Source organism: Elaeis guineensis, chromosome 8 (genome assembly GCF_000442705.2).
Source record: "Elaeis guineensis isolate ETL-2024a chromosome 8, EG11, whole genome shotgun sequence".
Classification (NCBI taxonomy): domain Eukaryota; kingdom Viridiplantae; phylum Streptophyta; class Magnoliopsida; order Arecales; family Arecaceae; genus Elaeis; species Elaeis guineensis.
Window position 1 is genome coordinate 137,773,529 of NC_026000.2, and position 23,518 is coordinate 137,797,046.

At 37.9% G+C, this 23,518-nt stretch overlaps 1 protein-coding gene across 1 annotated transcript; it reads left to right on the forward strand.

Annotated features, from left to right (window-relative positions):
- The first annotated feature begins 316 nt into the window (after positions 1–316).
- LOC105049439 (syntaxin-81) lies at positions 317–21,439 on the forward strand. The gene is given in 9 exon segments (XM_073261714.1): positions 317–555; positions 15,799–15,981; positions 16,386–16,469; positions 16,628–16,732; positions 17,741–17,890; positions 19,266–19,299; positions 19,302–19,504; positions 19,618–19,749; positions 21,125–21,439. Coding segments are annotated over 8 exon segments (930 nt in total). The 5' UTR covers positions 317–555; positions 15,799–15,903; the 3' UTR covers positions 21,269–21,439.
- The last annotated feature ends 2,079 nt before the right edge of the window (positions 21,440–23,518 follow it).

A 23,518-nucleotide genomic window follows, 5' to 3' on the forward strand; every position in this document is an offset into this window, starting at 1 on the left:
CAATACACATGTTGTCAATGTTATTTATACGTCATGATTGGTAAAAGTTACAAGGACGTTGTGACCTTTCGTGAGTTTTGCTCCATATCAAGCAACCACAGCAACCTAAAGCAAGAGAAGTTGTGTTATTGTCATATAGCCTGATCATACCTTTACATACATGCAATATTTATTGGAACAACATCAAAAATTTTAGTCTCAATCAAAAAGCTGGTTCTTTCTCATATGTCCATGTCTGCCACATTGGATCTTATGTTAGCGTTCCTTAAAGAAGCCCCTTTCTATGACAGAATGCCATTAAAAAAAAAAAAAAAATCTCCCTCATAGAAAGAGAACGTAACGGCGACCGCACTCCGCTATATCTACCTGTCTCGCCGTCATCTCCCCGCTCTTCTTCTCGTTCTTGGAAATCGAGGGTCTGAAACCTCCGCCCCCGACCACAGGATAGAGAGAGAGATAGAGCCCTTCTCGCGGAGATGAAGTATTTAACGATTGCTTGCAACCCGAGGTATTGATTTTACGATCTCTAGCTCTCCTTCCCTCTGTCAATTCAAGGTTCGTTCCCTCTTTCCCCATCTCGTAAAGATCTATTTTTTGTGATGAAGTTCTTCTTGAATCGGATCGGTGTCTATTTGTCTTTGATTTGTGTCTTCCTGTTTGCGATCTTTGGAGCTAGATTTGTTGATTGCGTTATTGTTCCACTATTGTTGGGTACTGGCCTTCTAGGCTAGGGTTTTGGTCTCAAGCTTTTTTTTCGTGAAGGAAAGTTGCGATCTTGGCATGATTTGGGTGGAATCGAGGGATCGATAGGTATTAGATGGTGTTCGATGCGTGATCTGGTTGCGTTGTGACAGACAGTGAGGTTACGGACCGTCTGCATTGCACGCTTGATTTCATGGGATTTTGAATGGGAATTCCGTTGGAGAGACGAGGTTCATGGGGGTTAATCGTCTTCCGTTGGGTAATTTCTTGAATTTTGTGGCGACTCCTTTCTTTTCGTCGCAATGGTTAATTCTAGTACTAGTAGTACCGTGGGTTGCAAGCAATAAAATAAATACCAAAATCACCGTTTTCCTTGAGCAAAGGTAGTCATTTTTAATATGGGATCTTTAGTACTTTAATTTTATGGGTTGCTCTTATACCAGAGTGGTGTATTACATGCATATACCAAAAAAAAGCTTTTTTCTCCTTCATTGTAAACTCCAGAGTTTTTAGGACTTCTAATCATCGAGCAAGGAAAATTCTTTGTACACCATATGCGGTGTAGAAAAAATACACCATCTTATCTGATTGGGCCACGTAGTCACCACTTTTCAACACATATTTAATGTCCGCAGTTCTATTTTTCATTTAAAATTTTGAATAACGAAAATGTCCTTCTTTTTGAAAAAATTATGACATCCTGTGCCGATATTATAACATCCCATATTTTTTCACAGGATGTTATAAAAAAAGAAGAGTATTTTCATCATTGAAAAATTTATAAAATTTTTAAATGATAAAAATATTTTTATCAAAATTATGATATAGAAAACTTATGATATCCTGTGCAAGAAGTTATAATTTCAACACAGGATGTCATAATATCGGCATAGGATGTCATAATTTTTTTAGAAGAGAAGAGATATTTTTGTCACTCAAAATTTTAAATAAAAAATAAAATTATAAATATTAAATTTATATTAAAAAATAATGATTAGTATTTTTTTTATATATGTAGTGTACAAAGAATTTCTCAATGGAGCAATAGACAGATGAGCATTAGCCTGGGCTGGAATAATGTCGGAAGAAACGCCAATTTAATGGGCTTCAACGGGCTCCCTGATCCATCTCTAGATGTAAGCCCATGTAAACCCATGCTCAGGCCGTAGTTCCGGCGTAAGGGTTTTAACCCAAGTGCCAGAGAGCACGAGTGCGGTCGCTTGGCATCTCGCCCTCCATATTACAAGCAACTGACCATTTCGACTGCTCCCTGACGTCTCACACCACCATCCCTCTCCCTGCCTCACCCTCTCTCATCTTCGCTCTCCCTGGCTTCCCCTATCCTTCCGTCCGCCCTCCCCCACCACCCAAAGAGAGGATAAGTCTTGGTTCTTTCTCGCAGCCATGCACCATCACCGCGGATCTCGAGCCCATTTCCAAACCCTAGGCTGGTTCTCCCATCCAGTCTAGGGTTTAAGCCTCAGTCTCTCACGAGCCGTTTGCGAATCAGGCCCTTTGTTGAAAAACCCTAAGGTTTCAGGTATGGATCTCTAATTCTATTTGATTTCCGATGCGGCTGTAGACGGTAGGCGTTTTGATCGCTTTCGACGAAGAATTTTGGTATTTTTCTTCCTTTTTCCATCGGATTTGTTTTCGTTCACGATAATCGGAGGTTTAATTGTTTTATTTTTCCTCTCTCTCTCTCTCTCTTTATATATATATATATATATATATATACTGTCTGACATCAATTGGTTTTGTATTTTACTAGACATCTTATGATACTACGAATTCCAATATATTAATTGACAATATGTTTAGTGCACACTATAGATCATCTAGAAGAGTTAAAATTAGCCTATGTTACAAGGAAAAATGAATAAAATAGCATATCACAGCATGTTAGTTGTGAATCTTCCATGGATTATGCATCATTCAATGTCAGTGCATGCAAGTGACACCATGGTAACGCATGAGATAAGTGTACCATGCTAAAACTGACAGTCGTGATATGCAATATTTTCCTTCTTCCTCTAGATGGAAATTGCACCTTTATATGACGCAGATATAAGCTTTGCTAATTGTTGCAACACCTTGACTCTCAAAAGATTTTAAATGATGGTAATGCCATTCCTCTGGAACAAAAATTATTCATGCCAAGATCTTCTTGATAAGAAAGACCAGGAAAAGAAAAGTTACTGTAGTTATTGGGTCATGGACCACCCTTGATCTCAAACTTCTCTTGATCAACCATTTTGCAGTAATAAGATGAGCCATATTCGAGCATTTGATAAATGTGATTTTCAGAATTTGGCATATTATGCAACCATTTTGGAATGATAAAATGTAGCCCACCATAGTAACTCTTTTAGCAAACAAAAAGAAAAAGAAAGTTTCTGACTAATATATTTATGCAACCATCTCAAAGATACTGATTATAGAAGGTAAAAAAGGATGGCCTAGTGCATGAGGCTCTCACCACTATGAGATCTAGGGAGGGTCATATGTATGAGGCATGTGGGGATAAAAGAAATAATTTGCTGATGCGCATTGCCCACTCTCCACCACTGAGTTCTTTCCCATGAAATCGATTCCATTCTCTCCGAATCCCTCTTTTGCCAAGTTCGTGGCCGATAGGCAATGGCAATAGCTGCTACGGCTAGTGGTGATAGCCAGAGCAGAATTGTCTCATCCACCCATCATATACTTGGTCATCATTTCCTCTGTCACCCATGCCAGTGGTCACAAACAAGGCACCTTCCCTTCCATTCCATTCCCCACACTATCTTCTATCCATAGACTTCTTCCATCTCTAGAGAATTAATGCCTACTATCACGAGGATGAGGTCCCTCTCAGTTTCAAACTCTCAAGGTCCTTGGATCCTTTGAACGGGCTCATGGACTGAAATTGATCATATGGAGGAGTGTCATCGTAGGCAGGCTAAGCTCACAATGACTTTTGACTCCTACTACAAGATGACATCAAGGTCTCTCCCTGATGCTACTTTTGGATTAAGTACACCCAATCCACCACTATTTTATGTGAGATAGTATATGCACAACCAATTTATAGGAGGTTGTAATCTTCTATTCAGATAGTGTTTTTATAATTTCTAATAATGCCGACATAAAATGTTGGCGGGTGAGAGCCTTGCCTTTCTTGATGGGAAGCCGATAGTAATAACATGGAGAATTTGACCTGGCTAGCTCCTAGATCTTTGATGGTTGCTCTAGTGAAAAGTCACCAATCAGATGTCGGAGTTCTGGAACCAAACATTCATTGCCTTGTTACCAAAGCGATAGGATGCAGCAGAATCGGGCCATTTTAGGCTGATCAGCTTGTGCACAACCCTTGTATAAGGTTTGTGCCAAGTTGATGGGTTGTAGATTGAAGCCTGTCCTTCCTCGACTGATCTCTCTAGAGTAGGGGACATTTGTGGGCGGTCGTAATATTTTCGATAATGTTCTTATAGTGCAGGAGTTCATGCATGATCTCAGTCATGCCCCCTACGTCGCAATCTTATGCCAATCAAGCTCGATATGGATCGAGCTTATAATCGTATGAGCTGGTCCTTCTTGAAGGAGGCCCTATCTGACTTTGGCTTCCATTCCCGATGGATAGGCTGGACTATGGCATGCATTCAGAGTCCATCTTTTGCTGTCTTGATTAATAGGATGCCATTAGAATTCTTCCGCTCTGTAGTCGGCCTGCGCCAAGATTGTCCTTTATCTTCTTATCTTTTTATTATTGTGCTGATGCCTTTTCGAGATCTCTTCATGCTGCATCCCCGGGGTCGATCTTGGACCCTTATGTAACTGCCCCAGGGTCCAGCCAATGTCGCATCTTCTTTGCGCAGATGATTGTCCGCTGTTGGATCGGGCTACACTCCGAAACGCCACCGACTTCAGGAGTATTTTGGAGGACTATTGTAGTGATTTAGGTTAGAAGGTGAACCTATCCAAATTAGTAGTACTCTTTAGTTCGAAGATGTCGGTGCAGTTGCGGCAATTGATTCGAGACAAATTGGGTGTGGTTGAGCATAGTGGGGTTCTTCGGTATCTGGGGTCCCTATCTCTGGTCGCAAACTGAGGGCTGATTGTGTTGGGATGGAGCAGAATGTCAGGAGCATCTGGAAGGCTGGCAATCTCGAGCTCTCTCGATGATGGATAAGGTCACCTTGGTGAGGTCTGTTCTTACCTCCATGCTCGTCTACCTACTTTCAAACTCTGTTTTGCCAAGACTCTGGTGGTCAAGCTTGAGCAACAATTTTGGAGCTTCTTATGGGGTTCGCACCCCGATGGTGGTGGTGGCAGACATATTCTAACTTGGGATGTGGTCCCCAACTAGTGGGGGAGGGCGGCCTCGACATTAGTTTTGATTACGAGACAGGAGGCTTTGATTGCTCGGCATCCTGTTAGGCTCCAGCTCGACCTCAAGTTTATGTGGAGTATGATGATGTGGATGAGGTATGGCACTTGGCAATCAGTGGTGAGCTTCAGATTAGTCGGCGTGCTTTCTTTCTATGCAAAGAGATCTGCACATGCGCCGCTGATGTGACCCCTCAGATTGGGTGGCTGGTGGGTGATGGTCAGTCTATGAGTATTCTGTTTGATCTTTGGGTGGCTGATATTTTGTTGGCTCGATGGCTGACGTTCATTATCATCCAAATGATTGAGTCGATGAGGGTTTGTGATTTTCTCCATACCGACGGTCGGGACTGGAAGTTGTAGTGATCAGCCTTTTTGGGGAGTAGATGGGTTGATGAGTGCTGTCGTTGGCGATTTCTCTTCATCATGGTTCAGATGTTAGGATTTGAAGATCTTCCTATATGGTGAGGTTTGTCACGGCAGACCTCTATTTGCTTATACCACCGGAGCTTACCAAATACCTGGATAGTGGGTGGATTTGGAAGCTTGGGGTGCATCCGAGAGTCATCTTCTTCTTGTGGAAGGTAGCTTGGAGACGCCTTCTAACCAGATCCTTCCTGCATGGGAGAGGTATGGATATCTAGTCGGACTGCCCTTGTGATTTGGAGGAGATGTTGGCACATTTCTCTTTTGGTTTGCTCGGACCAGGCAGATCTGGAGGCTGGCTGGTCTTTACCATCGGACCGTCCAGGTTGAGGATCCAGTCTGAGCTTTCTTAGATCTATTAAGGTCGAGAGCCAGGGGTGCGGTATCCCGCGGCGTAGTCATCAGCGCAGCATATATTGCCCAGCATATTTGGCTGGCCAGAAATTGTTTGGTCTTTGAGTCTAGGAGGACCTTGATGTGGTTCGTCTTGGAGAGAGCCATGATCATAGTGGCAGAGATGATTGATGTGATCTCTAGATTTTTAGAGATCTGGGACTTCCATCCTGCTCATGAGCGATCCAATGGGTGTTTATTACTTTGGAGCCCCCTTCTCCGAGGTACCTTAAGGTCAACTTTGATGGTAGCATCCGTGGCAGGCTTGGAGGTGCTGACTTTGTCATCCGTGGGCTTGATTCTAGCTTGGTCACAGTGGAAGGCTGTCAGCTTTTCGAGCCTTCAGTTCTATGGATGGAGCTTCGGGCTACATGGGTTGGGATTGTGTATGCTGGGAAGATACTGCATGCGGATCATATAGTCATTGAGGGTGATTCTGCCACGGTGATGTCCTACATACAGGGAGCATGCAGAAAGTTGTTTCTTATCATATGTTACGAGACATCTCTATCTTGCTAGCTAGGTATGCAGGTCTCTTTATCAGGCACATCTTTTGGGAGGCCAATATTGCAGTTGATTGGGTCACGGCTTATGTTGCGAAGCACATTGGAGATCTTTTGTAGACTAATCTAAAATCGATTCCTTGGCCTTTCAAGTTGTTTTGCTTTTTGACTCTTTTGGATGTATTCACATAAAACTTATATGAATGATCCATCTTTACCAAAAAAAAAAAAGGCCAACCACCATTCCCAAGTCCTACCATATGTCTGTCCATCTAGATGACATTCAATTCGTTGAGATCCATCAACATGTGTCTGATACTACGATATGTGCTTGATACTACCATTTCTCTCTTCATCTCCTTTTTCGTTCTCCACTCCCATTCCTCTATTCTCCACTTTGATTTTAATTATTCCATCAATCCTAGTGAGCCAATTACCAGCGGCGCTCACTGTTCAGATCTCTTCTACTTTTTCAATCTTCTTTCTTTCTTTTGACGGTTTCAAGCATCGGAGGCCGTGGGTCATTCGAATTTGAGTATAATTTTTTTTACATATAGCAGTCATTAATGCTAAAATTTTGCAAGTTGAAACACAAATTGGTTCGATGATTATATCAAAAAATCAAAATGGAATCCTAGCTTGGACTTGAAGAAGAATTTTTTTTTTCATTTGTTCATGCACAAATCATCCTTTCTTATTCTCGTGTTGGATCGATAGGAAGCCCAGCTTGGCAAATGCTACAATTGTCGAAATTCTATGCTTTACCCCCTTATTTACTGGATTTTTAGGAGTGGTCTATTATTTGTATAATCTAGGGTTAATCTCCTTTTTTTCATGATGGATTGCTTTGTGACGTTTTTCAAAGAAAAATATCGCAAAATCTTTTCATATAGAGAAAGGATAGAAATGATCAAATTGGTGCGAGAATGTTTTTGAATTTAAATTGCGTAGTTCATTATATATTTCGTTGCTCTCTGAATTTTTTTTCAATTATATACTTAGTTTGTCTTTCTTATTAAAGTTAATTTGCTAGTTTGTTGGATATTAAATTTGTCATATTTGAGCTAGCATTTATTTGTATGTGGTCTTTGCATCAAATATCGTAACATTTTGGATACACAAATAAAGAGAAAAGGGAAGTGACAATTTAGAGAATAATGAACATTGCTAAAGTAGGTGCTTGCTTACAATTGGTGAAGTCATCACCAGTGTTAGAGATAGAATTGAACATTTCAAGGATGCTATTCGTGCTGGTATTTTTTTTTCTAGGATATACTGAGGTTGTTGATTATTTTGGTACCTTTTTTTTTGTTCCTTTTGAATGTGGGGTAGGCAAAAGCTCCCCTAGGTCGACCTAGTGGAACAAAAGTAAAATGCATTATTTTTGCTCCATCAGTGGCTTGTAGTGTATCGATTATATGAAATCCTTACTGAATAATCAAAGAAATATCTTTTGATAATCTAGAAAGCAATAAAAAATTATCTGTCGGTTTTAGATATATGAACAAGACAACATGAGTTAGAAAGTGTTAGAATATTCAATTAAAAAGATTTAGCACACAATGCATAAATATAAATAGATCTTAGCTTATAACAAATATTTGTTCTTATAAAATGCGACAATAGCAAGTCTTATAAATATAACTTAATTAGCATTGATCTAATATCATATAGTTATATTTTTTTTGATGTAATGGCATAAATATAATTGCTGTTATTTTTTTTATCAACAATGAAACACTATTAAGCAGCATTCAAATAATTATATTCTTATTTATGTATTTTATCATCTTAGACTCGATAATAAGGTCAATTTATTTTAAATATATTATTTTTAAAGTTTAAATATATTTTGAAAATAATAAAATAGTAAAACTTCATATATATAAGCTAAGAAAAAAAATAAAAATATGAAAAAAGACTATTCTAAGAAAATGTTGGGATGCTTGACTAAAACAACCACCAGAACATAATGGAACGAGCGATATTTGTTTCATGGATAAACTAGGATACCTCCATTTCATGAGATTTAAAATCTTGATTTAAGTATTGCAAATGTAGAGATCATGATAATACTATCTATCAATAAAAATTGAACTTGATCATAAGTTCAGTCAGGATCACCAAAAAAGAGAGAATTGAATAGCAACAAGTCACTCTACAGTAGTATCAGGCATATGTCGTAGTATCGGGCACATGTTAATGGATCTCAATGAATTGAATCAGTCATCTAGATGGATAGATATTTGGTAGGACTTAGGAATGGTGGTTGGCCTTTATACTAGAGCGCCATTGGAGATTTAGAAGCCAGCTAGATCAAATTTCCCATATTATTATTATCAGCTACCCATCAAAGAAGGCAATGCTTTCACTCACCAACATTTTACGTCGGTATTGTTAGAAATTATAAGAACATTGTTTGAATAGATTACAATAGATTTGAGGAGTCATCATTTGGGTTGAAGCTCTATTATCCTCTCCATAGTCGTGCCCACAGGGAAGGTCATTGGTTGTATCTTGGGATAGAATTTTCGAGTTTGATCTTGCATGAGGATCGAAAATTGTCTTGGGATAATATATGCTGCACGCTTCCGATCTGTAAGTTTTTAGTTGATTTTAATATTAATTTGAGAATCAATTTTAGCTAATTCAATTGGATCGCAATCGACTCTTATAGGAAACAAATTTACATTAGGTATTTCCAACATCTAATTCCTTCAAATTTCAGCACAAACCACCATCAATGTATTTGCAAAAAATTTGCTGAACTTGAAAGCAAATCGATGATTTACGTCTTTCGAAAAAAAAATCCTCAGTGCAATTCTTGACAGTGCTGGTCACCAATTTTTTTCCACCAACATCGTTCGAAAATCTAGTTTTCATGTAGGAACTCATGGTTTAACTGCTGGATCGATCTCGACGATCCAAGTCTACATCTTGTGGTCAATTTTATCATTCCCTGAAGGCTAGATCGATGAAAATGTCATCCTTCGTTGGCCATATGGATCGTAGATCGATAGGTCTAGTCGAGGTCCAGATGAATTAGAGCCCAAGATTGTTGCAGGCCGGCCCTTATAACCAGAGGTTATCTTCGTCCATCTCCCTTTTCCTCATCATTCCTGTTTACCTCCCCCTCTTCATTTTTTTCGTTCTCCACTCCCATTCCTGCATCCTCCACTCTGATCCTAATTATTCTATCGATCCTAGTGAGCCAATAAGCAGCGGCACCACTGTTCAAATCTCTTCTGCTTGTTTGATCTCCTTTATTTTTATTGATGGTTTCAAGTGTTGGAAGCTGCATGTCATCCGAATTCAAATATAATTTTTTCTATATACACCAGTCATCCATGCTAGAATTTTGCAAGTCGAAACACAAATTTGGTTTGATGGTTATCTTGAGATTAAAATGGAATCCTAGCTTGCACTTGAACAAAGTAAATTCTTTTTATTTGTTCATGCATCATATCGTCCTTTAGGATGGATCAAATAAGATTTTCTGTCAGGAGGGTCTAATTCGATAATTGGAGTGAAGAAATATTTAGGATAATTGAGTGGTTAAGTTAATCGGAGTTCAGGTAATAATGGAGCCATAGACTTGCTCAACAGTGGTTCATGGATGGACAAATTGTAGTTTGCCTCTAGCACATTAATTGACAAATAAGGTGGATAGTTTGGCAGTCCCTTTCTTTTGGAAATATGGCAGCTGAAGAAGACTTTAGTAGTGGTGGATAGAACAAGTGTGGGGTATGCTTCTTTGTCAGGTTGATAAGAGGGAGAAGAAAGGGAATGGAAGGGGAGTTTTTGCCTGCCCACATCCAAAAGGAACATCAAAAAGGATACTGGAAAGAATCAACAACCTTAGTATATCTTAGGAGAGAGCATTAGCGCGGACAACATCCTTGAAATCTTTAGTTCTATCCCTAACATTGGCTATGAGTTCAGCAACTGTAAGCAAGCATCCACTTTAGCAAGTGTCATTATTTTCTAATTTGTCACTTCCCTTTTCTCATTATTTGTGTATAAAAATGTTACAATATGTAATGCAAGCACAATATACAATGAATGCTAGCTTAAATATGACAAATGTAATATCTAACAAATTAGCAAATTTTAGTGCTGTCAGCTTTTACAAGAAAGAATTAATTATATAATTTGAAAAAAAATTTAGAGACCAATAAAATATCCAATGAACTACGCGATTTAAATTCAAAAGTATTCTCCTACCAATTTGATCATTTATCTCCTTTCTGTATATGCAAAGATTTTGCAATATATTTTTTTTTTGAAGAACGTTACAAAGCAATCCATAATGGAAAAAAAGGGGGATTAGCCCTAGATTATCGAAATAATAGATTACTCGCAAAAATCCAATAAACAGGGGATACAGCATAGAATTTCGACACTTGCAGCATTTGCCAAGCTGGACTTTCAACTAATCCAACACGAGAATAAGAAAAGGATGACCTGATGGATGAACAAATCAAAAGAATTTATCTGCTTATAGTTCAAGCTAGGATTTCATGTTGATTTCTCGATATAACCATCGAACCAATTTATTTTTCGACTAGCAAAGTTCTAGCATGGATGACTGCTGTACGTAGAAAAAATTATGTTCGAATTTAGATGATCTACATCCTCCAATGCTTGAAACTGTCAAAAGAAAAAAAGAGATCGGAAGAGCGGAAGAGATCTGAATGGCGGGTGCTACTGGTGATTGGCTTACTAGGATCAATGGAATAATTGAGATCAGAGTAGAGGATGGAGAAATGGGAGTGGAGAACGAAAAAGGAAGTGAAGAGAAATAGAAAGATAGGAATGATGAGAGAAAGGGAGATGGAGGAAGATAATCTTTGGTTATAAGGGTCAGTTTGCAACAGTCTTGGGCTCGAGTTCATTTGGACCTCGACTAGGTCAAGTCGATTTACTATCCATATGGCCATTAAGGAGGACATTTTTATCGATCCAGCCTTCGAAAATGAAGTTGACCACAAAATGCAGACTTGGGCCATCGAGATAGATCCAGTAGTTAAATCTCGAGTTTCTATATGAAAATTGGATTTTCGGACGATGTCGGTGGGAAGAAGTTGGTGGCTGAGACTGTTAAGAGTTGTACCGAAGATTCTTTTTTCAAAAGAGGTAAGTCTTTCGGTTTGCCTTCTCGTTTGGCAAATTTTATGTAAGTACATTGATGGTGGTTTGTGCTGAAATTTAGAGGAACTAGATGTTGGAAATATGTAATGTAAATTCGTTTTCCACGAGAATCGATTATGATCCAATTGAACTAACAACTAAAATTAATTCTCAAATTAATATTAAAATCAACTAAAAAACTTATAGATCGGAGGCATGCAGCTCATTGTCCTAAGGCGATTTTCGATCCTCGTACGGGATCATACTCGAGAAGTTCACCCCAAGATATAGTCGATGACCTCCCCTATGGGCATAGGAGAGGATGATAAAGCTTCAACCTAGATGATAACTCAAATCTATTGTAATCTCCTATTCAGATTGTGTTCTTATAGTTTCTAACAATGCCGGCATAAAATATTGGCAGAGGAGAGCCTTGCTTTCATGGATCGATAGCCGATAACAATAACATGGGGAATTTGATCAAGCTAGTTCTTTGATCTCCGATAGGTACTCTAGTGTAAAGGCCAACCACCATTCTCAAGTCCTATCATATATCTATCCATCTAAATGACTGATTTAATTCATCGAGATCTATCAATATATGCCCTATACTATGACATGTACGTGATACTACTGTAGAGTGGCTTGCTGCTGTTCCATTCTCTCTTCTTTTTTGGTTGTCCCAACCAAACTTGTGATCAAGTTCAATTTTATCTATAGATAGTGTCATCTTGTTCTCTATAGATACTTCAATCAAGATTCTAAATCTCATGAGGTGTCCTGGTTTATCCATAACAAAATGTCTCTTATTCCACTATTCTGGTGGCTGTTTTGGTCAAGCATCCCAACATTTTCTTAGGATAGTTTTTTTTTCATATATTTACTTTTTTCTTAGCTTATATATATATATATATATGAAGTTTTACTGTTTTATTTATTTTTAAATATATTTGAACATTAAAAGTAATATGTTTAAGATAAATTGGCCTTATTTACTGAGTCTAAGGTGATAAAATATATAAATGAGAATATAATTATTTGAATGCTGCTTAATAGTGTTTCTTTGTTGATAAAAAAACAACGGCTAATAAATATGTGCCATTACATCAAAAAAATATAACTGTTCCACATTAGATCAATGCTAAATAAGTTATATTAAGACTTGCTACTGTTACATTTTATAAGAGCAAATGTTTGTTATAAGTTAAGAAAATCTATTTATATGGGTCCATTGTGTGTTAAAACTTTCTAATTGAATATTCTAACACTTTCTAATTCACGTTGTCTTGTTCATATATCTAAAACTGATGGATAATTTCTTGTTGCTTTCTAGGTTATCAAAAGATCCTTCTTTGATTACTTAGTAAGGATCTTGTATAATCAGTTCTCTACAAGCCATTGATGGAGCAAACATAATGTGATTTGATAGAAAAATGGTAATTTTTGCTGCACAAAACTTGGTTGTATAGCCAGTCAATTTTACCTTCATACTTTATGTTGAAACTTACAAATTGAGTAACCACATTAGCGGCAATGAAGTAAGATTTTCATATTGCATAACCAATTAAGTTTATGTACATAATTATTTTATGATTATTATTACTTTTAAATTGCTGCTCTAAGCAATTAATATGGTGACCTATTCTGAGTTTGAAAACACTGCTGTTAGAAAGAAGCAAGATGAGCAAAATTTTTTTATTTTTATATAATATCATTTTTTGAGAATATATTTTCTTATATATATATATATATATATATATAAATATGTATTCCTTTTATTTTTAAAATAATATTATTTTGAGGAAAAAACTAATATTTTAAAAAATTAAATATTTTAAATTTTTGTATCATATTATCTTGAGGAAAAAAATATGCTGATTGTTGTTTTCAAATTTGCGCACTTGGCTATGTGCAATGTTTTTAGTTTCACTTGCTAACATGCAAATAACATTCTACTTGAATACTTTTGACCTGAGTACTTGAAAAAAAGAGGGAAAAAAAGGAAAAACTTGCTTCTCCCATCCGAAACCTTCCATTATCGGTCTCTTTTTTTTTGTTTCTTTGCTTTTCCTTCTCCGTCCTCCGGCTGATCACTTCCCCTCTTCATCTCTCTAGCCTTTGATGGTCACGGAGGATGCCATTCGCCAAACTTGGCACTCTGCCCTTAACTTTCGAGTTGAAATGGAATATCCTAGCTTGCATGTCCCTTTCCCTTAAATTGATTTCCAGTTTAGAAAAATCAAATGAATGATAGTTCTACTATCTTTTACATCAAAAAAGAAAAAAAAAGCTAATACAAATCCTAGTTACATTCTAGTGTTGGTGTTTTAGAGGGACAATATTGTGAAGGAATTTATATTGAAAACCCTTCTCTTGGGCTTTGTGAAGTTTTGGGCCAAACCATGATGCTGCTCAGTCTGGCTCGATGCGCATGCTTGCGATCACGTCGGGGCTGCGGTGGAGCTGCATTATATTTTTCTCTATTTATTTTTTTGTTTTGATGATTATTACCATTTTTTCTTATTTAATTCGAGATAAATACCGTATTTTAACATTGCTTAACGTTAATTGTCCGATTAATGTTTTGTTTGTTGGATGATTAACATTTTGCTTGTTGGTTTTCTATCTAGTAGCCACTTAATACGTGTTTAATGTTTTTTAACGTTGGATTAATCCAAACGGCTAGTTCGTGGGCCTATAAATTGGGATCTTTGTTAGGAGTTGGTGTGTGCAAGAAAAAACTCTCCTTTCCTAATCTGATCCCTTATTTGATCATCTTATGTTTTCCCAAACCTTCTTTTTCCAATTTTTTTTCTTGATCTATTTATTTATTTTTCAATCTATTGGGTTGAAGCTCTGTCATCTTCTTCACGGTCGTGCTCGTAGAGGTCACTGGTTGTATCTTAAAGTGGAATTCTCGAGTTTGATCGTGCATGAGGGTCAAAAATCGCTTTAGGACAGTGCACTGCACGCCTCCAATCTATAAGTTTTTAATTGATTTTAATATTAATTTAAAAATTAATTTTAGTTAGTTCAATTGGATCGCAATCGCTCTTGTGGCAAATGAATTTACATTATATATTCCCAACATTTAGTTCCTCCAAATTTTAGCACAAACCACCGTCAATGTACTTGCATAAAATTTGTCGAATTTGATAGCAAATCGAAAGATTTCTCTTTCGTAAAAAGAATCTTCGACACAACTCTTGGCAGTTTCGGTCACCAACTTCTTTCCACCGACATCATTTGAAAATCCAATTTTCATGTAGGAACTTGAGGTTTAACTACTGGACCAATCTCGACGGTCCAAGTCTACATCTTGTGGTCAACTTCATCATTCCGAAGGCTGGATTGATGAAATCGTCCTCCTTAACGGGCCATATGGATCATAGATCGACTTGATCTAGTCGAGATCCAGATGAACTCCAGCTCAAGACTGTTGCAGATCGACCCTTATAACCAGAGGTTGTCTAACTCCATCTCCCTTCTTCTACTATTCCTGTCTTCCTCTCTCCATCTCCTTTTTTGTTCTCCACTCTTATTCCTCTATCCTCCACTTTGATCCTAATCATTCCATCAATCCCAGTGAGCCAATCACCAGTGGCGCCCACCGTTCAGATCTCTTCCATTCTTTTGATTTATTTTCTTTTTTTTGATAGTTTTAAGTATTAGAGGTTGTGGATCATCTGAATTCAAGTATAATTTTTTTTTACGTACAACAATCATTCGCGCTAAAACTTTGCAAGTCGGAAAATAAATTGGTTTGGTGGTTATATCGAGAAATCAAAATGGAATCCTAGCTTGAACTTGAAGCAGATAAATTCTTTTCATTTGTTCATGCATTAGGTCGTCCTTTTTTTATTCTTGTGTTAGATTGGTTGGAAGCCCAGGTTGGCAAATGCTGCAATTGTCGACATTCTGTGCTTTATTTCTTGTTTAGTAGATTTTTTGGGAGTAATTTAATATTTGGATAATCTAGGGTTAGTCCTTTTTTTTCCCATGGTGGATTGCTTTGTGACATTCTTCAAAGAAAAATATCACAAAATTTTTGCTTATAAAGAAAGAATATAAATGATCAAATTGGTGTGAGAATACTTTTGAATTTAAATCTCATAGTTCATTGTATATTTCGTTGTTCTCTGAATTTTTCTTTTCAATTATATACTTAGTTTTATCTTTCTTGTAAAAACTGACAGTACTAAGATTTGCTAATTTGTTAGATATAATATTTGTCATATTTGAGCTAGCATTCATTTGTATGTTGTGTTTGCATCAGGTATTGTAACATTTTGGATACGCAAATAAAGAGACAAGGGAAGTGACAATTTAGAGAACAATGAACACTTGCTAAAGTAGATGCTTGCTTACAATTGGTGAACTCATGGCCAGTGTTAGGGATAGAACTGAAGATTTCAAGGATGTTGTCCGTGCTAGTGCTCTTTCTCTTGGATATACCGAGGTTGTTGATTATTTCCAATGCCTTTTTTATTCCTTTGGATGTGGGGCAGGCAAAAGCTCCTAAACGTGATTTATGCCAACCACTCTTGGAAATTAAATTTACTGCTTTGAGTTATTATACTATGTTAGGTGGCAATACCTGCAACACTTAAGTAAGAGTAACCTATTGATCGTTCATATGTATGCCATATGAAAAATCCAAATGTCAGGCAACTATATTCAGATTCAAATTTAATGCATGGATCTGAATGTGTCTTATAGAATTAGCATCTAAAGCCATAACGTAGGATGAACTTGCAAAAATTTTGATTCCTATATTGTAAGCCACTTGTATACATGCGTTAGCTTAGAATCTGTTTAAGTGTTTTAACAACAGTTGCTGTGGTTCAATTTCACATTTGACAGTCTAAATTGGCTGCAATCTTGGCATCCTTTATCATGCACAAGCCACCCCAAAGGTCTCCATTTACAAAAGCTGCACTCAAGACGGTATGAGAGGCTGCTCTGTCATCTTGATCCCTTCCATATATTGTCCTTTTATGTTTTCTTTCTTTGTCCCGTGAGATGGCTATGATTTAGATTTAGGCAGAAAAAAAGGTTATTCCAGGGGATGTCAATGTTTACATTTTTTTTGTGTTTATTCATAGCTTGAAAGCATCACAGAATTGGAACGTTTTATTATAAAGCATCGGAAAGATTATGTGGATATGCATCGCATTACAGAACAAGAAAGGGACAACATTGAGCATGAAGTGAGTTATTCACCTACTTCCATTAACATATTACTCTGGCCTATAACATATGTCACTGAATAGTATTTTTTTCATATGAATATAGCATGTGCAATTTCTTGTGCTTTTGGCACCAATTCTCTAACTGTATCTTGTCGGTTGGCATATTGTAATTTTTTATCAAGTGAACAAAGTTGGAGCTATGTTCCAAGAGACGATAAATGTTTTTTAATGGAAGTAACCTAAAGATCCCAATTACAGGGATATGCGACTACATAAGATGATTCTGACTTCCGCAAATGGTCTGATTCATGCACTGTTCAGTGCTTGAGTCATTAGTCGTTTCTTTCAGATCTTGGGACCTAGACTGAATGTTGCCTACTTTGAAAGCTAGATCAGTGTGAGGGACATATTAGATAGGGGACACTTTTTAACATATTTAACAATTGTGTGTTCTTTAGATAGCTTGCTGATTTGGCAGAATCATTTCTAGCATTTGGTCTGAGATTTTTAAACTATTCAATGTTCTGGGACTTTATCTATATATTTAAAGTAGATTCATGTGCATGCTTCCCCTAAGTGAGAGTTGATTGCCTAATGTCTTGTACGAAAATTATCCTTCAATAATTCTCCCGGAAGCTAGTGGATGATAATTGGGCCCTCTTCTCAAAATGATGTTATTTGGTGTAGACATTGACCTTGGCACATGGTTATTGCAACTAGATGTTCTGAGGCGAACGACATTACTGAAACACAATTTGTATTTCTGCTTTGCTGTTAGTTGTCTCATGCAGGATGCTTGTTAAAAACCTTAGAGGTCCTACCATCATTCATTTACTTTTATAGGCAATCATGCAATCCCAACATAAATATCTGGCACATAAAATCTTGCCTCAATTGTGGAACAATTTTTTGTAATGTTTGCTCGGTAGTATGATCCATTTCACATGGGTTATTTTTAATGATTGGTGGAGCACTACTGGGATATTCTCGTTAATCTGTCTTTCTATTAATGAGTTCTCTTTTCAGGTTGGTGTTTTTGTAAAAGCATGCAAGGACCAGATAGATATTCTTAAGAATAGAATACATGATGAAGAGAAGAATGGGAATTCTAGGACATGGCTTCACATACGGGATGATACTTCTCATGCTGATATGGTCGCTCACAAGCATGGTGTGGTATGAATTAATGACCTTTCTTTGTGCATGATTCCTGGAAATAATACGATGGAGTTATAATGCTGGTTATTCCTGCCATCTTGTTGAATTTGCTGGTTATAACATATCATGTAAATCTATCAAGAAATTGCTTTATTCTGGAGGTGTGCTCCAAATTTTGTCATGCTCCTTGTGATGTCATTTTTCATTTTTTTAGGAAAAATTGAAAATTGGTGGAGTTGCACCATCAACCATTTTGTTAATATGAAATAACAACAGTAGACTGACAGATGAGGATATGTGCCCTTGAAAGAATAATGGTCTAGTGTTAATTATCAATATGATGGCTATTTCAATGTGTGAGATTAGGAACAAAGAGTGTACCTCACTTTCTATGTTCTGTCTGGTTTCCTATTGTCATGTTGTGCGTCTGTGAGTGGTTGGTTTCATTTGGTCTCATTTGACAATCTGCGAGGCTGCTGAAATCACTATGTTTCTCTATAGAGAGTATCTTGTGGATGTGGCTGGTTTTTTCTGTTCTTACATTTATCTAGTGAAACTTGATGGGAATATTTACAGCCACATCTGTTGAATTTACAGTAATTGATCCATGAATTTTGATTTTGTAGGAAGCATTAGTTCTTAATGAAAATTTCATATATTTCCTTGTGCGAATCATTATGACACAACAATTTTTGCAGCCTGTGTGCTGAAATATCTTTCTTAAATTTGCTGTCACCATTATGAAAGATAATGGTCAACAGTGACTTTATTTTCTTTCATATGTTACTCTGAACCTGAATTCACTTATATTGACTTCCAAAATGTCCTTGGGAATACATATCAAGCAAGACTGAGGTAGTTTCTTGTCCATTATCAGGTTGGACCGACCAATGTAGTGTCACCCCAGTTTGACATGGTTGATTTATGGCTCAACTGGATTGGGTTCAAGCTTAATTATTACACGGCTAACATATTTTTTTTGAAAAAAGAATATGTGCCCACATATGTGACCTGTAGGTGATTGAATGAACCACTAGTGGCTTTTCAACCAGCAAAGGAGATGCTTCTTTTTGATTTCCATTTCGGCAGTTCAAGCAAGTTATAGAGGGAGGGGGGAGGGGGTGCGCATTCTGATGCTGCTTACTCTCATTCTTAAAAGTGAGAGTTAAAAGGGGGCACTCTGATCTTTTTGATCAGTTGAAAGGTGTTGCGTTACTTAATGGAGTATCTTTTGTAGCATTTTGTCAAGTATTTCGTTAGGTAAACGTGGTTTCTGTGGATGCAGGATTTTGATGTGTCCATTTGTAATTCCTTTGGATTTCCTTTGCTTATATTTTGGCTTTTAAGATTGAATTCCAAGTTTATAATTTTCCTGCTAATTGTCTTCCTTCAGGTTTTGATTCTGAGTGAGCGGCTCCACTTGGTCACTGTCGGTTTGACCAGCTTAGATCTATGCGCTTTCAGGATGCTATTAATAGAGCAATGCCAAGAAGAAAGATGCACAGAATAGCTAACTCGAAATCTTTTGAAGCCTCTAAACCAGAGCTTACAGGTTTAGGAGAGCAAATGCTACCTTCAGGGCCTGTGAAAGTCCAGGATCAACTTCTGGATGATGAAACACGAGCTCTTCAGGTTATTAATCTTTAAATGAGGAAGAGTTGATATTAGTTTAACTATATATTTTGGGAAAACTCAAGGTCATCTTCGGCAATTGATAAATTTCTTTTCACTCTGTATTTTATTAGGTAGAGTTGACGAGCCTCCTTGATGCTGTTCAAGAAACAGAAACTAAGATGGTGGAGATGTCAGCATTGAATCATCTCATGTCGACGCATGTTCTACAGCAGGCTCAGCAGATTGAACATTTGTATGAACAGGTTGGTAGCTTGTTTGTTTAATACTGATATTTATTTCTCCACTTGGTTTATCTGATAGCTACCTGACTACCTTCCTTGCCTCGTTGGCAGACATATTGCTTGGTACTATTTGTATTGGATCTTTTTCCCCAAGTCATGAAGATAATATAATTAGACTGTGGACCATCTGCCAATTTGCATCCCTTTCTTTTCTTTACATGAAAATCTCTCGTTTGTAAATTAGTAAGAACTTCTAGATTTCTATACTTTTAGTGGGTATTAAGCAGAGTTCCCTGTTTACAGCACGAGAGACTGGTTGTGGTCACATGGAATTTAATGTGGAATTGATGGGTAGATCTCTGGCCTAGGACAAACTTTTGGACCTGTTATTGAGGACCATAGTGAAATGTGAAAATCCTGGAGTTAGGACGTTTTTGTTATGGTATCTCCTTGACAAGAGATAGGCAAGTTCTGTCTAGGAATTTGATACCAGCAGGAGGGCATCGATGAGTTCTATCAAAGCTGCTGCTTTTATCTTTTGTCGCCTGTCAGTATGGTGTGGTCTGCCGGCATCATAAGACTGTAGGCTAGAACAGAGGTTAAAAGAAAGCCGTGATGGGTCACATATGTCGATATGGTTGTGCAGTCTGGAAGTATGGAAACCCGCAGCAATCCTTTGAATCCAGCTTTCCTTCTAGATGATGTTACTGCATTGCAAGGTGTTTATGATCACTGTTATGTTTCCCTAGGGGGTGGAGCCCAAGGAGATGATGGATTAGTCATCCTTTCAAGTGACAGACATCCTTTTGACAATGGTAAGAAAAACAAATAGTGGTTGCTCTGTATTTTTAGAACAAGGGCTTGGAAGAAATGATGACAACTCGCGGCTGCTATTCCATACGAAAACCAGTCATGCTTCTGTGTTTCATGGGAGGCAGATTTTCACAACAGAAGGAAAGAAAAACAAAGTGATGAAAACCAATTATTTGTCTTTTGAGTCGACAATGAAAACATAAACTCTCTATTGGTCCTTCACTTGTTTCCCTTTCATTTGCCTTTTACTTTCTATGTGCATAATTCAGAACTCTTGTCACTGATTTCATAGGCACTCCTGCATTTCATAAACCAGTTTTGTATTTTGAGTCAATAATGAAAACATAAACTTTCTATGGTCCTTCGCTTTTTTTTCCCTTTAATCTGCCTTTTAGTTTTTATACACATAATTCAGAACTCGTCACTGGTTTCGTAGGCGCTCCTGCATTTCATACTTATTTTTAGCGGTTCTAGTTAATCTGCTCAATATTTCCAAAATAAAAGCGCATCTTGTACTTACATCTACTAATACTGACCTATGCAAATCTAAATTCTGAGCATCTTCCGTTTCTATGGTTCTCAGGCAATTGAAGCTACAAAGAATGTGGAGCAAGGTAACAAGGAACTCTCTCAAGCAATCCAGCGAAATAGCAGTAGCAGAACTTTTCTTTTGCTCTTTTTGTTTGTCCTTACCTTCTCCATTCTCTTTCTTGACTGGTATAACTGAGATGAGCTGTATTTTTCCAATCCTTTCTTCTTGATGCTCACATGAGATGGGATAACTTGAAGCAGTAAACCAAGCGTATAAATCTACTCTGGCAGTAGACCTAATCTTAGATAGGAATTTGATGGCAACCAATTTAAAGTAGCTTCAGATGAGGCTTCTGCGTTATAATTAGTTTTATGGCTATAGTGAGTATTGTTACTTTTACAATTGAATCCGATTACCCTTTTAATGTGAAAGTAGGCAAGCATGCATAAGTATTATTATTGTCCTTGAGGCCCCAAGTTTCCAGTGACAAAGATGATGCTTTGGCTGGCTGTGACTTTGTGAAAAAGGTTTGATGCTACCTGATATTTATAAGTTATTTAGTGTACAATATATACCTCATCCAATCAGTGATGTCATACAGTGACTCTATGCGATGCTGGATTTAACTCGAGACAGCAGCTGAATCCCCACCTTAAGGAATCCACCCCAACTCAGTGGTGATTATGGAAGGGGAATCCAGTGATCAATCAGTGGCTCAATTTCCAGTGTGCAGTTAGGTTTGTTTCACAATGTGGGGTGTTTGGTTGGGAGGAGTGGGAGTCTGGAATCAGAATCGAAATGGATGATTCTCATTCCAATCGTTTGATTGGAAAGAGTTTCATTCTGATTTCAATTTTAGGGTAGAATGGGAATGGTTCAATTTATATAGAACTCAATCTCTATTTTTTTTATAGATTTAAATTTTTAGATTTTTATTTAGATTTTTATTTTAATCACGAATCAATATTTGGAGATTTGGTTAGTCTGATTTCGATTCCAAATCATTTTGATTTTAGTTACGAATCAAATACTTTCTGAATGTAATCTCATGATCTGCATGTACATTTTAAGATCCATCAACCTCTCATGTACTGCAGTGAAATGAAAACAACCGAGCGTGCAAGTCCTTACTGCATCAAATTTCGGGAGTATCTCTTCTGGTAGTCTGATTCGGATGCATAACGTTTTTTGTGAAGATCCCTACTGGATCAAGCGCACGGTAGATATAATAAAATCCTCATTGTTAGATATAATAAAATCCTCATTGTTATCGAGATGGTGCGCTTCTCTTTCTAGGGAGTTTTAGATCTGGTCTAATCTTTATTTGGGGAGATTGTTGACCTCTTGAGTAAGATACCTGTAAATGACTGTCTTGAGTAGACCTTTCAGTCCAAGCTGGACTCAGGTTTTCGAACCTGACCCTGAAATATTTTTTCAAGGTCAAATTTTTGTGCATCGCAGGTGGCGTAGAAAATCTGATATGGAGTGCACTGTCTTATTTGATTGGTTCACGTAGTCATCATTTTTTAACATACATTTAATATTTGTAGGTCAATTTTTTTCGTTTAAAAATTTTATATGATGAAAATATTTTTATTTTTTGATAAAATTATAACATATTATGTTTATATTATAACATTTTATGTCTAGAGAGTTATAATTTTTATCCATGGCATGTCATAATGTACATATGATGTCGTAATTTTTTTCAAAGAATAGAAGTATTTTTGTTATTCAAAATTTTTAAACGAAAAAGTCAATTAGCAAGCATTAAATGTGTTAGGATTTGATGCCTCGAGATTCAGCCCACATTGAGCCCACAGCGAGGTTCGCGGCGAAAAATGGAGTCCAACGAGATCAAGATCACCTGAAACGGAGTTCGGATGGAGGAGATACGAGCTTTTGAAGTCGGCACGAGAATCGAGGTGGTGGAGGACCGCCGGCGACCGACGGCGGACGGCAGCGGCGCGGCCGCAGGCGGCGGCGCGCGGGACGCGCGTCCCAGGCCTGCGTGGGATGCGGGACCCAGGCCCGTGCGGGACGCGCGTCCCAGGCCCGCGCGGGACGCGCGACCCAGGCCCAGGCCCGTGCGGGACGCGCGACCCAGCGGCCTGCTGGCCCCTTGCCCCGGTCCACCGTGAACCGGGTGGTCCACGGAGCGGTCTGTGGACCGCATGGGCGTTTCCCACGCGTTTCTCGCGGTCCACGGCACTATTCCATGGACCGGAGCGCGATCCAACGGCCCAGAGGGCTCCCGGTCTTGATCCGACGGTCCAGGGGGTTTTTTGACTTTGTTTAGGACTCCTAATCCCTCTCTAATCAAGTTTAAACCCAGGTTTAAGCCTTTAAAAAGGCCTGAGATGAAACAGAGAGGGTGGGGGTTCGGTTTCTCGCCGCCGTACGAATCAGAGGAGAGAGAGAGGCTAGGGCGCTGAGAGAGAAGGA